The 15,221-nt window shown below is 43.1% G+C and overlaps 1 protein-coding gene across 7 annotated transcripts in view; it reads right to left on the reverse strand.

Annotated features, from left to right (window-relative positions):
• The window catches only part of GRIA4 (glutamate ionotropic receptor AMPA type subunit 4), a 244,609-nt gene that overhangs the window by 90,340 nt on the left and 139,048 nt on the right, over positions 1–15,221 (reverse strand). For all 7 annotated transcript variants that reach the window (XM_029047881.2, XM_029047882.2, XM_029047884.2 and 4 more), the window contains exon 4: positions 5,076–5,260. In XM_029047881.2, coding sequence (XP_028903714.1) covers positions 5,076–5,260 — 185 coding nt within the window. The remainder of the gene's footprint in view (positions 1–5,075; positions 5,261–15,221) is intronic.

The following is a 15,221-nucleotide window of genomic DNA, read 5'->3' on the forward strand; positions in this document are numbered from 1 at the left end:
CATATTCCCCAACTCTTTTGATTTCTTCCAAGCGCTTAGGACAGTGCTCTGCACATAGTAAATGCCCTATAAATGCCACTGATTGATTAGCTGATCGCACGAGAGATTGAATGCAGTATTAAATAGGGGATTACAGCAACACACCGCTTTTTCTGCTTGTGGTTAGTGCGGGGCTCTGAACACAGGCACTTAGTCAACAACGTGGTTGAATGATGATATCAGAAATGGACGCAAGCCGATTTTTACGTGGTTTCTTTTTAAGTTATGACTGATGCTGACCAAGACTTTGTGCACCAGTTTACACTGAAAGAGAAACATCGGGCCAGATAAAACCCTTCCGACACTGCCGGTGAAGTTTTCCTAGATGAAACAGCCTCTTGAGCTGCTCTGAATTGTTCCAGTTCTCTTTTATTGTTAATACAGAAGATGAGTCCCGTTATCTCTAATAAAACCCTTGTAGTTTCCACCATTGTAAAATACAGGCTCACTCCATCATTCAAGCTGGTTTCATTCCTCGAAAATACGATTATATTGTGAATGTTGGAGATATATGTAGTTACTCAAGACCTTTTCCAGAACCAGCTTTTATGTGACGATTGAGCCCAACGGGCAAGGAAAGGTGAACCCATAAATCCCTTTCCACCACCTCCCTCTGCCCCATTATCCTGTTTTCCTAGATTTCCATACACCCCCCCCCCCATGCTTCAGAAATGTTTCTTTGCTCGAACTTTAATCCCAGTGCCGCTGTGGGCAGTGTAGTTGCTAACCCCTATTCTCCTTCCTGGCCCAAACCATGGAACAGAGGTGGGATAGGCACCTTCTGACAGATGCTGCCTCCCCACACAAGCCCATGGCTTTGGCTAGGGTGGAGGGGCAAGGCCGCAGACTGGGAAGGTGAAGCATGGCCAACTGGATAGACCATGGAAGCCAGAAACACCTCGGTTCTAATCCCAGTTCGGCCCCTTGGCTTCTGTGTGACCTTGAGGAAGTCACTTCACTTCTCTGGGCCTCAGTTACCTCATCTATAAAATGGGGAGTAAGACTGTGAGCCCCGTGTGGGATGGGACTGCGTCCAACCTGATTATCTGGGATCTCCCTTAGCACTTAGAAGAGTGCTTGACATATATTAAGTGCTTATGAAATACTATTATTATTATTGTTGTTGTTTTGAAGTGCTGGGAACAAGGGGTATGGGGAGGGGAAGAGGCTTTGAAAATCGCAGGGGCATGGGAAGGGACCGGGATTCTCCTAGATCGTATCTCGGTCCTGCTTGTTGCGTGTCTGTTGTTATATGGTACCCTCCTAAGTGCTTAGTACAGTGCTTGAATGATGCAGGAGTAAATTGCTGAGGGAATGGCTTTTTTAAGGAGTTTTATATATATATAAAGCAGTTTATATATATATAAACCAGTTGCTTTCTATGTCTTCAGAGGGGAAATGAGTTAAACTGTGTTTAAATGAGGGGAAATGAGTTTAACATGTAGCAGAAGGGGCTTTTGTTGAGCATTACTGAGAACTGTCAAAATGATAAAACATTGGAACAGTTTCCTGAGGGGGGTTGTGTAGCCTCCATCCCTAAAAATCTAATCCCGACTGTGCCATTTTTCTGCTGTGTGACTTCGGGCGAGTCACTTAACTTCTCTGTGCTGCAGTTACCTCATCTGTAAAACGGGGTATGACTGTGAGCCTTAAGTGGGACAGGAACTGTGTCCCACACAATTATCTATTATCTACCCCAGTAGTGATTATGGTGCCTGGCCCATTGTAAATGTTTAACAAATACTGCTTTAAAAAAACAAAAACGCACACACACACAAAAAAAAACCCAAGACTTGAAGACCATTACTCCAGATAAGCAGAAGATCCCTTGAGTCCAATGTTCATATGAGGAGGAGTAGAAAAATCTGGTACCCAAAGCTGTGATGGCTTTGAAATGACATAAAATAGCATTTCTAGTCACCCTTAGCAAGAGGCTCATTGAACATAAAGCTTATTCAAATACCCTCTGTTTCTTTATAGCAACTATCTGATCCTCCAAAATGGAGCAGTGTGTTTTCGAGTTTCAATTTCCTATTTCTAAGTGGGGTTTTTCCAAAATGGAGTTCTTGGTTCTGTGGAAAGAACATGGGCTTGGGAGTCAGAGATCATGGGTTCGAATCCCGGCTCTGCCACTTGTCAGCTGTGTGACTGTGGGCAAGTCATTTCACTTCTCTGAGCCTCAGTTACCTCATCTGTAAAATGGGGAGGAAGACTGTGAGCCCCTCTTGGGACAACCTGATTTCCCTGTATCTACCCCAGCGCTTAGAACAGTGCTCTGCACAAAGTAAGCGCTTAATAGATACCAACATTATTATTATTATTACTCATGGTGGCAATCTTAGAAAACCAACCTACTCATGAATGACTTTAGGAAAATTAAAACCTGAGTTTCCTTTAAGGCCAGATATTAAAAGACAAACAAACCAGTACCTGATTAAAAGATAAACATAACCTCAGGAAAGGGGACCTTGAATTTATGGAACTGATCTTCACCATAAGAAGAATACATCCTTCACAATACTATGGTTGAGATGACTGAGTTATGGCACCCAATGCTCTCAGATATTCTCTACAATGGATATTTGACAAGGCAGAGGAACTCACAGAGGCAAATAAAAAGGAGGAGAGGTTGTGCATGCGCTAGTGAAAAACAAAACACAAATGTTCTCAGTTTCATGGTGGCTGAACTCATTTTAGTCATTTGAAAGTTCCATAATAGTAAGTTCTTACTGTGTGCCCGATGCTGCAATAAGGACTAGGGAAGAGACAAGAAAATCAGGTAGGACACACACTACTTGTCTCACATGGGGAGTTGAAGTAGGAGGGAGATCGGGTATTAAATCCCATTTTACAGATGAGGAAACTGAGGCACAGAGAATTTAAATGAGTTGTCCAAGATCATAGGGCAAGCAGGTGGCAGAGCTGGGATTAGAACCCAAACCCTCCGGCTCCCAGGCTCATGCCCTTTCCATTCATTACACCATTCCGGCTAGAACGAGGCCCGTTCGGAAAGACGGTAGGTCGGTTTTGAGTAGGCTTTGTACCGCCGAAGACCGAGCGTTACCCTGGAAAACCATTTGGAAATTTTAAGAGCATTTTATCAATAATTGTTTGAAAATGAAGAGCGTTGAAAGTTCCACGCAACAAATCCAAATCGCGTTCACTGGAGGTACATCAACCTTGAGGATCCATGAGGCTAAGCAAACATTTTAAACCACTAGATGGCAATCACTTACTGCATTTTTTTTTTTGAAAACCAGTACTAGACCCCCCTCAACCCAGACTTTCAGAATTTTTCACACTATCCAGGGTTATGGGAATATTTATTGCTTCAATATATTTTCCTGTAAATTTAAATCATTGACAGTAATGCCATTCCATTTCCCTGCCTTGTTTAAGGAGGTATTCAAATTTGGCTGACAAATGGGAGCTTTTACTGGGTTTTTGAAATTGAATTGAGCTCATAATTTCCTTGTATTTTGGAAGGCGAGTTCAGCTGTTGGGGACTACGAGGGGAAGAAAAGAGTTGAAGAAACACACAGATTCCTTCTAAGCTCCGGCTTGTGATGCCTTTACGTTCACCGTATTCACTGGAATAAGTGGCACGCTTTGGGCATAAGTTTTGCTACCTCAAAATAGGGGAGGATCATAAAAGGAAGCTACAAGGACGGGTAAAGGAAGAGGACACTTGAGACTTGAATCTCTTCTAGTGCACTCTCTCAAGTGGTGCATGCAGGAGCCCGTTGTTGGGTAGGGATCGTCTCTATCTGCTGCTGAACTGTACTTTCCAAACGCTTAGTACAGTGTTCTGCACACAGTAAGCGCTCAATAAATACGATTGAATGAATGAGGGAAAGAGGCCCTCACTGAATCACGGTAATCATCCTTCCCTTCCTCTCATTCTAGCCCAGAATTCACAAGTCTGGGGTGAATAAATAGGAGTCCATATTAACAGTGTTTGTGTGTTCTGATCCTTCTCCTCTAAGCCTGTTGTGGGCGGGGAGTTTTATACTGTTATTTCGTACTCTCCCAAGCGCTTAGTACAGTGCTCTGCACACAGTAAGCACTTAATAATTGACTGACTCTTCTTACCCCAGTGCATGCCGGTGTTCCTAATTATAAAATAATAATAATTGTGGTAATTAAGTGCTTCACTATGTGTCAAGCACTCTTCTAAGCGCTGGGGTAGATACAAGGTAAGCAGGTTGCCCCACGTGGGGCGCCCAGTCTTCATCCCCCTTTCCCAGATGAGGTCACTGAGGCACAGAGAAGTTAAGTGGCTTGCCCAAGGTCACACAGCAGACAAGTGGCAGAGCCAGGATTAGAACCCACGTCCTCTGCCTCCCAAGCATCTGCTCTTTCCACAAAGCCAAACCGCTTTAACTTCCTTTTAAAAAAAAATCCTGGATGATGGGGAAATGATGCCACGGAGACAGTTACTGTGAGTAAATACAATTACTGAATTTGCACTCTCCTCAAAATTGGGGAAAATTGATTATATTTTGAAGTAGATCTATAGCACTTGATTGTGTTATTCTTTCGGGAAAATTGATTATATTTTGAAGTAGATCTATAGCACTTGATTCAGTGTTGTTCATTCCCCATTCGCAAAAAATTTCCTTACATATTAACACAGTGTTTAATATTTTGAAGGTGGACATGCAACCTATCAAATGACTTGAAGATCTTTTGCCCGAAATTGTGTACGAAGCCTGGGTCAAAACTAAAAACTGGCACCATTTCTGATTTCTGATGACTCAGATAGCCACACTCTGGACAGATACACTCTTAAGGAAACTGCTTTGCTAGCCTTCAAGGCCTAAATATCATTCGGTCAGAACTCATCATAAGCTTTTCATCTTAATCTCAGGGCCCCAACCAAGTACTTACCACACTGCACTTTCCTCTTTCCTTCTCCCTCCTCTCACTTTCCAGACTAAACCATTAGGGGAAAGCATAAAATGTTTGAACAGATTGGCTCACCCGAATTCCTGACTCAGACTTCACTGGGTTACAGTGACATCAGGCAGACTTACCTGCTCTAAAATATTCTGAAGTCTCTCTATTTCACAGTCTATTACAAATTTCTTTTCTTGTCTTCGGTCCAGATCCTCTAGAAGTCGCCTGTAGCTGGCGTCGTTAAAGTTCTCCACGCAAATGGCACTGACCTGCCAACCGTTTTGTCCCGCTTTTTCCATGATTGCTTGAAGTATCGAGTATCCTTCAAAAAAAACAACAAAAAAAACCACTAAAAGCAGGTCCTTTCGGGTATTTGAGTGAAAAATTGCGGCTGGATTCCATCAACTGCTTAATTTACCAACTCTTAGCCTCACTGGCTTTGGGGAGAGCTTAAGGCTCAGGCAGATCATTTGTTCTTTCTCCTCTCACTCGAGGCAACGTTGGTTTTCAAACGGTGGTGGGTACGATGGACTTGAGAGACAGCCACGTACCGAAATTTAGAACTTCAAAACCACCTTACCCTTCATGATTGAAGGTTGCTACAAAGAGATGGCCTGTTCCTGATGGAGGAACACTACATGACCTCAGGGGCAGAACTGCGCTAGGTTTTTGGAGAATATTCACGATAACTACAAGATGTTTATCCTTCATCCCCATCGGTAACAATATCTAGTGACCACCTACTGTGTGAAAAGCATTGCTGGTCATGGACTCTAATCCCAGCCCCGCCACTTGTCAGCTGTGTGACTGTGGGCAAGTCAGTTAACTTCTCTGTGCCTCAGTTACCTCATCTGTAAAATGGGGATTAAGTCTGTGAGCCCCATGTGGGACAAGCTGATTACCTTGCCTCACCCCAAGTGCTTAGAACAGTGGTTGGCCCATAGTAAACGCTTAACAAATGCCATCGTTATTATTATTACTATTTAGTTGTTTAGGAGAATACAGTAAAAGTGAAAGACATAGATTCATCTGCAGAATGGGGATTGAATATCTGGTCTCTTTCCTGCTTAGGTGTGACCTGATCGTATTGTAAAATAGTAAATTATTATTGAGTTATTTAAGTGCTTACTACGTACCAGGTACCGTATTAAGCACTGGGTAGCTACAAGCAATCGGGTTGGACCCATTCCCCGTCCCACATGGGGCTCACAGTCTTAATCCCCATTTTACAGCTGAGGAAACTGAGGCACAGAGAAGTGAAGTGACTACTCCAAGATCACACAGCAGATGAGTGGCAGAGCTGGATCCTGCTCTATCCATTAGGCTCTGCTGCTTCGCCCCAGCATTTAGCACAGTGCTTGGCATATAATAAATGCTTAACGAAAACCACAATTATTCCCCTCTTGACTGTAAATGTGTTGTGGACAGGGAATGTGATTATTATGAATTTTCTTTGAACTTGATTAGATATATGCTCATTTAATAATCTAGCCATCAAATATGACAATTAAAACATGCAGATGTTCTGGGATAAAAAATAAATAAATTGTGATATTTGTTAAGCGCTTACTATGTGCAAAGCACTGTTCTAAGCACTGGGGGTCACAAGGTGATCAGGTTGTCCCACGTGAGGCTCACAGTTTTAATCCCCAATTTACAGAGGAGGTAACTGAGGCACAGAGAAGTGAAGTGACTTGCCCACAGTCACACAGCTGACAAGTGGCAGAGCCGGGATTCGAACCCAGGACCTCCGACTCCCAAGCCCGGGCTCTTTCCACTGAGCCACGCCGCTTCTCTGGACTCAGATTCCTAGAAAACCGGGTGCTTCTGTCAATCTGCTTTCAGAAATGCAAGATATGCTATGACCAACTGCATCTATATTTCATTTTGTCTTTTCTAATTCCAGCAACCTGAAGCTTTTTTCTTCAAGCAGACAATTTTAGAACTCTAACCCAAAATTAAATCAGCAGCGCTTTGTGAATTATTACATATGGAGGAACTTTTCCAGCCTCATGAGTGTTCCCAGGAATAACATTTGACATATGGGGATTTATTTATTTATTTTACGTATGTCCGTCTTCGGAGGGTACAAGTCATTTTCCTTCCGTTAAAATAAATGATCGTTTATTTCCATCCGGGACTAGACAGCCGCTGAGGAGCGTGTGAAATTAAGTAGACATTGTTTGACAAACTTCTTGAGAACACTTGAAGCTCTGGCCTTGTCACTGAAAGGTATTTGCTTTATAAAGGCAAAACTGAAGTCTTTGAAGAAATAAGATTAAAAGGAAAACAGAATAAACCAACTCTCTACGTAGTCTTGTGGTTGTGAACCTTGTAAATTCCTCCAATAGACTATAGTATTGTTCTCTCTTGGCACTCTAAATCCAGTAAGCCTTCAATAAAAACCATTGATTGATAGGTCAGATTATAGTTTAAGTATTTTATCATAAATCTCCCACCCTGTGTGTCTAAACCAAACTGTCTCTAAATTTAGATCCTGCAGATCTCATTAATAATGTCACGTATTTCCCTCACTGCCACCGTAAATTACATACTGAAGCAGTGCACGACATGTAAAATATGTTTATTTTCACACGCCAAGCTGTTTACTGTAAATAATACTATTTGTGTTATATACAAAGCTAGGGCTAGTCATTTCCTTTGATTCGAAAAGGTTACTTCTGTACTTTTCTGAGAGAAAAGAGGTGGTAATACATAATTTTCTCGTGATGATTTCGGCAAGGAGATTTGCATACAATTACCGAGACAATTTCTGTTTCTAGCTGGAACAAACATAGGATGAAGTAAATACTTACCATATGATTAGTCTAATTTGTTGTGTTGCATTGTGGCTAGATCATTTCCAAGAAGTGATTATAAACCCGTGCCAGTGCTTTCGGGAAAGTGAATACATTTGATTATACCTATTAAACTGAACCCGAGGAACTGACGTTGGGCAAACATCTAGAAGGCGGCAAGCAAATCGACAGGCGGAGATGGTTAAGAGATTTGGGAAGATGGGGTTCATCGGTCGACCCGGACAACAGAACGTTCAGGGTTTGGGGAGTCGGGGAGGTCTTTCTAAGTAACATCACAAAGTCTTTGCGTTTCCACACAGATGAAGTAGAACCTTCTGGTGGATCCAAATCTGCAGTGAAGAAACCTGACCTCTTTAGCATCCAGCTAAGTTTAATAGAGCCCGTCTCATCTGATTAGACATTCAGTAGTTTTTATTGGGCACCTGTTGTGTGCCAAACACTGTATTAAAGGCTTGAAGGGTACAGTGGAAGCAGCATGGCCTAGTGGAAATAGCACAGGTCTGGGAAACCAGAGGGCCGGGTTCTAATCCTGACTAGGCCACTTGCCGGCTGCGTGATACTGGACAAATCACTAAACTTTTCTGGGCCTCAGTTTCCTCATCTGTTAAAAAAAAAAAAAAAAAGGGGATTCAAATCGTGTTCTCCCTCCCACAGAGATTGTGAGCCCCGTTTGACAGTTCTACCTGATAATCTTGTATCTACCCCAGCCCTTAGCACAGTGCTTGGTCCATAGTAAGCACTTAATATTTTTATTAAAAGTCATGGTTCTTGCCTTCCAGGACTTTGCAATCTGATTTAAATGGGCAAACTCTTTGTTGTGGTGAATTTTTCAATCTCACCTCCAAGCCTAATGAGGGAACACTGACAATACCTTATCCACTTTACCGAGAGAAAACATTTCAAACTTTTCTACATGCCTTCAGCCCCATCCGCTTTCCCCGCTGAACCCATGGGTAGCCTCTGGTTTGGCTCGGCCTGGAGTACAGACAGGCTGGCCCCAAATTGTGAGGGCAAGCGAGCCGTCTTTTTGGGTGCCCATTTGGGAAGAGTCATTTAGAAGAGGAGACGGGGGTAGTTTGCAGCAACTGCTGGAAATGCCACAGTAGCTATTGCTTTCTCTCTGGGATTGAAAAGGCAAGCAGGCTTAATGTGTATATTCTTTCACCTGTTGAAACAAGGCTTCTCCTAGGGCTTTCCTTCGCAATCAATCAGCGCATAGAGCATGAGCCTGGAAATCAGAAGGACCTGAGTTCTTATCTCAGATCCGCCACTTGTCCGCTGCGTGACTCTGGGCAAATCACTTGGCTTCTCTGTGCCTCAGTTATATCATCTGTAAAATGGGGATTAAGATCGTGAGCCCCATTTGGGACAGGGACTCTGTCCACCCTTCTTCTCTATCCAAACTGCTGCTATGCTGTAGTAATAATAATGATGTTGGTATTTGTTAAGCGCTTACTATGTGCAGAGCACTGTTCGAAGCGCTGGGGTAGATAGAGGGTAATCAGGTTGCCCCACGTGAGGCTCACAGTCTTAATCCCCATTTTACAGGTGAGGTAACTGAGGCACAGAGAAGTGAAGTGACTTGCCCACAGTCACACAGCTGACAAGTGGCAGAGCCGGAATTTGAACCCATGGCTTCTGACTCCCAAGCCCGGGCTCTTTCCCCTGAGCCACGCTGCTTCTCTACCCACCCCAGTGCTTAGTACAGTACCTGTCACATAGCAAGCGCTTAACAAATACAATAACAATTATCATTTTTGCTTTGCGGCTCCTCGGTTCATGCCCCTGCTATTGTACATTCAGTCATTCATTCGGACGTATTTATTGAGCGCTTACTGTGTGCAGAGCTCTATACTAAGAGCTTGGAAAGTACAATTCGGCAACGGAGACGATCCCTACCCAACAAGGGGCTCACAGTCTAGAAGAACGTAGTAGAAGAAGGAATGTACATCATTCTTGCAGTCCTTGCATCACCTCTGTGCTCTCTAGAGCACTGAATAATATTAAGGATGCTGGTATTTGTTAAGCCCTTACTAAGCGGCAAGCCCTGTTCTAAGCACTGGGGTAAACACAAAGCTGTTTGGGTTGGACACGGTCGATGTCCCACATGGGGTCACAGTCTTCATCTCCATTCTCCGGATGAGGTAATTGAGGCACAGAGAAGTGAAGCGATTTGCCCAAGGTCACACAACAGACAGATGGCAGAGCCGGGATCAGATTCCAGGTCATTCCGAGTCCCAGGCCCGGGCTCTATCCGTTAGGCCGAGCTGCTTCCCAAGAAACAGGTTTTACCTTAGTCATTACAGTGACATCATCTCTCTATCAACTGGAAGGACCATTTGGGAAATAATGGTCTGTGTTTCGCTGACTACCTTGTCATTTCTTCTAAAACCAGAAAGTTCTATCGTCACTTGTACAGAAACAAGAGACATTAAAGCAATGTAATCATAAGCCTAGAAATCAAATATTCAAATCACATATCTTTTTTAACGTGAAAAGCTCTGAAGAAAATATTTTACACGCAATTTTTCCCCACAACATTATTAGCAAAAACCATATCTTGCACAAAATTTTAAAGTTGCTGCTTTAAAAAATCAGGTGGTTCAGATTTTGAACTGGTTAGAGACTCACTGGGGAAATAGAGTGAAGTTATGATGAGTCTTTTTTTTTTCCTGGGAACATATCACGACAAACACATTACTGCTCTTCAGTGTTTAAAGACAGAAATGAAGCAGCACTAGAATGTTCTGTTCTCTACACGGTCTTTTTTCATAAACAACGGTTTAAATAGAGCAGGATTACTTTGCTATTTTTGCCTTTACTCAAGCGCTTCAGCTTCATCAAACAGCTTATAAGGACGGGCACAGAAAAGCATTGGATGCGTATGCTGATGGTGTTACGGAAAGAAAGAAGGCTTAAAGTCACTAAGTTGGTATTCGAACGTTCAAATGTGCTTACGGAAAAAAAATAAGATTTTGAATTGGAAAGTGAATATGTGTGGGGAAGGAGCACTGAATCGTGAACATACATTCCTGCCTTTCTAACCATTTAGAATTTCAAAGATGCTCTAATCTCAGTGGAATAAGTATTTATAACCCCAAGAGGATGGAAAGGCAGACACAGATAACTTTTCTCGATAACTGGTACTCTGACATTCTGACCAAGTCAGTAGGAATTTTCAAAGTAATCACTGTTTGATGAATTAAGGATGATTTGGAGTGAATTTTACAGATTATTGTGGTTCAGCCTTCACACTTGCTTAAATCCTAAACTTCGCTCTTTTGTTGGCTGGGTATATTCATATCGCTCATTTTAATCCAGTCCGAATTTATGTGTTCAGCCCTTTGGTCTTCCAGATTTCCACTTAAAAATGAATTTATGACCTCCAATTGGTGGCCCAATCTGACGACGTACCATTATTCCCCATTTTATAATTAAAGATTAGAGAGGAGCACATTTTCCTTACCTGAAACAACCAGACATTTGTTTGCAGAGAAAAGGTAGAGTTTTTACATTGGGACTTCTTAGGGGTCTGGAAGGGAAATGCTGAGAAATAAATTCACCAGGATATTGGTTTTTTTGGAGTTTAAATTCACTGTGCCGATTGCACTCACGTCTGCTTGAAAGTGCTCAGTCAAATACTACCTCATGATGAAAAGGGCTAGCATCCTCTCACTTCCTGCATTACGTTAAAGCATACGGCAGCACGGTCTTCTACTGAGAATTTATGGAACCTCTCTGGGCTTGAGCCAAGTAGAGAAATCTTCCCCCAGTTTAGCTGAGGATGCAATTTTAGTCATACCCTGAGAAAACACGTGATGGAATCCTTTCCCCGTCCCTGCAGTGATGGGAAGCTTCCCAACGTGGCCTAGTGGACAGAGTTTGGAAGCTCGTAGGGTCTGGGTTCTAATCCCAGCTCCGTCACTTGCCTACTGTGGGACCTTGGGCAAATCGCTTCTCTCTGCCTCGGTTACCTCATCTGTAAAGTGGGGATGAAGACTATGAGCCTTATGTGAGACAGGGACTATGTCCAACCCTATTTGCTTATATCTACCCCAGCACTTAAAATAGTGGCTGGCACATAGTAAGTGCTTAACAAATGCCACGATTATTATTATTATTATTGTTCCCTGACTCAGCCTCTTCCCAAAACCTGTCCTACCAGTGCTCAATATATTACCACTGATTTATTGAGTAAAGCTGCTTTCAACTCACACTCTTGACCTCCCAAGATGGCGACTACTCCTAATGCATTCTTGCGTCTTTCTAGTCTGCCCGCAGCACCGATGAAACAAAGAAACTAGGCCAGAGAAACCTTGAGAAATACCTTATTTCCCTGTCTAATGAATTCTGTCTAATGACTGTCTAATGAACTCAACATGTTATATAGCCTAGCAGAAGGAGCACAGGCCTGGAGGTTAGGAAAACTGGGTTGTCATCCTGGCCCTATGATTTGCCTGCTTTGAGACCTTGGGCAGGTCACTTCATTGTGCCTCACTTTCCCCATCTATAAAATGGGGATGAAAGACCTTTCTCCCTCCTCCTTAGACCATTAACTCCATGTAAGATGGAGACTCTGGTCCGATCTCCTCAAATTGTATACACCCCAGTGTCTACTACAGAGAAGCAGCGTGGCTCAGTGGAAAGAGCCCGGACTTGGGAGTCAGAGGTCATGGGTTCGAATCCCCGCTCTGCCACTTGGTATCTGTGTGACTGTGGGCAAGTCACTTAACTTCTCTGTGCCTCAGTTAACTGTGAGCCTCACGTGGGACAACCTGATTTCCCTGTGTCTACACCAGCGCTTAGAACAGTGCTCTGCACATAGTAAGCGCTTAACAAATACCCACATTATTATTTTTACAGTGCTTAACAAATACCATTATTATTATTCCTGGGGACAAATATTAGGATAAAGTTTTTAATTACTACATGTCACAATCAGGCATGGTGAGGTTTTATACGTGTCACAAACAGGCATGGTCAGGTTTTATTCCCCCTGGATGTTTAGAAGCCCCATTCTCAAGGCTAATCTCCTGTATTTTTGCTCTGCCTATTTGGGAAGTCAGAGTTACAGTGTGGAGAGGAGTTACCACCGTATGGTGGCCTGTAATTCTTGTTGGTAATGGATATGGTCACACCATAATCATCATTTATCCTCACATTTTTCGGTCATTAAGTCTGCGTAAATATAAGAAAATCTGATGCCTTCAACACACAAATAGGTAGTGTAACAACAAAGTATTCATAACCTTTCAAAGATCCCCCCCCCCACCCCGAGATCCAAAGAGTCTTAACATTATAATCTGAAGTAGAATTTGGTACATTAATAGAAGCCCAGCTATTGCTTAAGGATTCAAAAAATGCCTTTTCAAGGTCAAATCAGCGATCCATCCAAGCCTGAACACTCTCGGAGCTATGCTATAATAATGATGGCATTTGTTAAGCACTTACTATGTGCCGAGCACTGTTCTAAGTGCTGGGGCAGATACAAGGTAATCAGATTGTCCCACATGAGGCTCACAGTCTTAATCCCCATTTTACAGATGAGGGAACTGAGGCCCAGAGAAATTAAGTGACTTGCCCACAGTCACACAGCTGTCAAGTGGCGGAGCCGGAATTAGAACCCATGACCTCTGACTCCCAAGCCCGGGCTCTTTCCACTGAGCCACGCTGCTTCCCTACTTGATATCCAACCCAGTATTTAGGAATGTATTGCTTGACATCCCAACCTTTATCTCTATATCCCTAATTCTCTCGGCAAAGAGCTATGCATTTAAAGAAGCCCCTCTTGAAGCTGCTGCTATTTATGGCTTGCACAATATCTGTGTTAACATTTCCTGTGGCATGCCCATGCATTGGGTTAAGAAGTGTGTTGTTTATTTTTTTTTTATATTTATATTTTTTATTTATTTTTGTTTTTATAATATTTAAGTATATACTGTGTGCCAGGCACTGTACTAAGCGCTGGGGTCGATATAAGCTAATCAGGTTGGACACAGTCCATGTCCCACGTGGGGCTCACACTCTTAAACCCCATTTTACAACTGAGATAACTGAGGCACAGACAAGTGACTTCCCCAAGGTCACGCAGCGCATAGAGGTCGTGGATTCTAATCCCGCTTCTGCCGCTTGTCAGCTGGGTGACTTTGGGCCAGTCACTTAACTCCTCTGTGCCTCATTTCCCTCATCTGTAGAATGGGGATGACGTCTGTGAGCCCTGTGTGGGACACCCCGATTACCTTGTACCTACCCCAGCGCTTTGAACAGTGCTTTGCACGTAGTAAGTACTTAACAAATACCATCATCATTATTATTATTATGAGCGGCAGAACAGGGACTAGAACCCAGAACCCTCTGACTCCCAGGCCCACACACTATCCACTAGGCCACACTGCTTCATAGTTCATAACTCAGCACGTGAGCATGCTAGAGGAGTTGCTAATACAGAAATTGTGTGAGCCAGAAACATCAGCAGGTTCAAAAGGGGCTTGTATAAATGCATTTTTTTTTTAACAGGGAAACTTAGGGATGGAGAGACAAAGGTTGGGGATGTGAAAATGTTGGGCTTTGAGCCTTGACACCTGGAAATTTTGATGGGCACCCACTCATTCTTTTGTTGTGAGATTTAATACACCATACAGCAAGGCATAGTGGACTGAGCACTGGCCTGGGAGTCAGAAAGTCATGGCTTCTAATCCAGACTCCGCCATTTGTCTGCTCTGTGACCTTAGGCAAGTGACTTCTCTATGCCTCAGTTACCTCATCTGTAAAATGGGGATGAAGACTGAGCCTCATGTGGGCCTTGGCACATAGTAAGCGCTTAACAAATACCAACATTATTATTATTGCCAAGCATCAATACAATAGTTATTAATTATTGTTATCTGTTTGCCCTGTCTACACTTTTAAATAGATTTTATAGAGGTCACACCTTTCCCCCGCACCCTTCATCTTTCTAGTCTAAAGTTGGAAATTTTTCCATTTATCCTTACACTTTCCTCTAACTGACCTTTGAAGAGTTGTCCTTCTCAAAACCCTATGACTAGAACCTCACATGATATTCCCAGCAAGAGGGAACCATAATATTGGCATTCGTTAAACGCTTACTATGTGCCCAGCACTGTTCTAAGCACTGGGGTAGATACGAGGTAATCAGGTTGTCCCACATGGGGCTCACAGGCTTAATCCCCATTTTACAGATAATAAAACTGAGGCACAGAGAAGTGAGCGATTTGTCCAAGGTCACACAGCAGAGAAGTGGCAGAGCTGGGATTAGAACCCAGGACCTTCTGGCTCCCAGGCCCGGGCTCTCTCCACTATGCCACGCTGCTTCTCCATGGCTATATGTACGGAGCCAAAACAACCTTTCGTTCTATATTTTCCTGACGTCCCTGGCATCTGGTTGGCCTTTTTTGGTGTGGCTCCCCATTTGACAGATGATTTAAAAGAAGAATCAACAGTGGC

The sequence above is a fragment of the Ornithorhynchus anatinus genome, chromosome 20 (genome assembly GCF_004115215.2).
Source record: "Ornithorhynchus anatinus isolate Pmale09 chromosome 20, mOrnAna1.pri.v4, whole genome shotgun sequence".
Classification (NCBI taxonomy): domain Eukaryota; kingdom Metazoa; phylum Chordata; class Mammalia; order Monotremata; family Ornithorhynchidae; genus Ornithorhynchus; species Ornithorhynchus anatinus.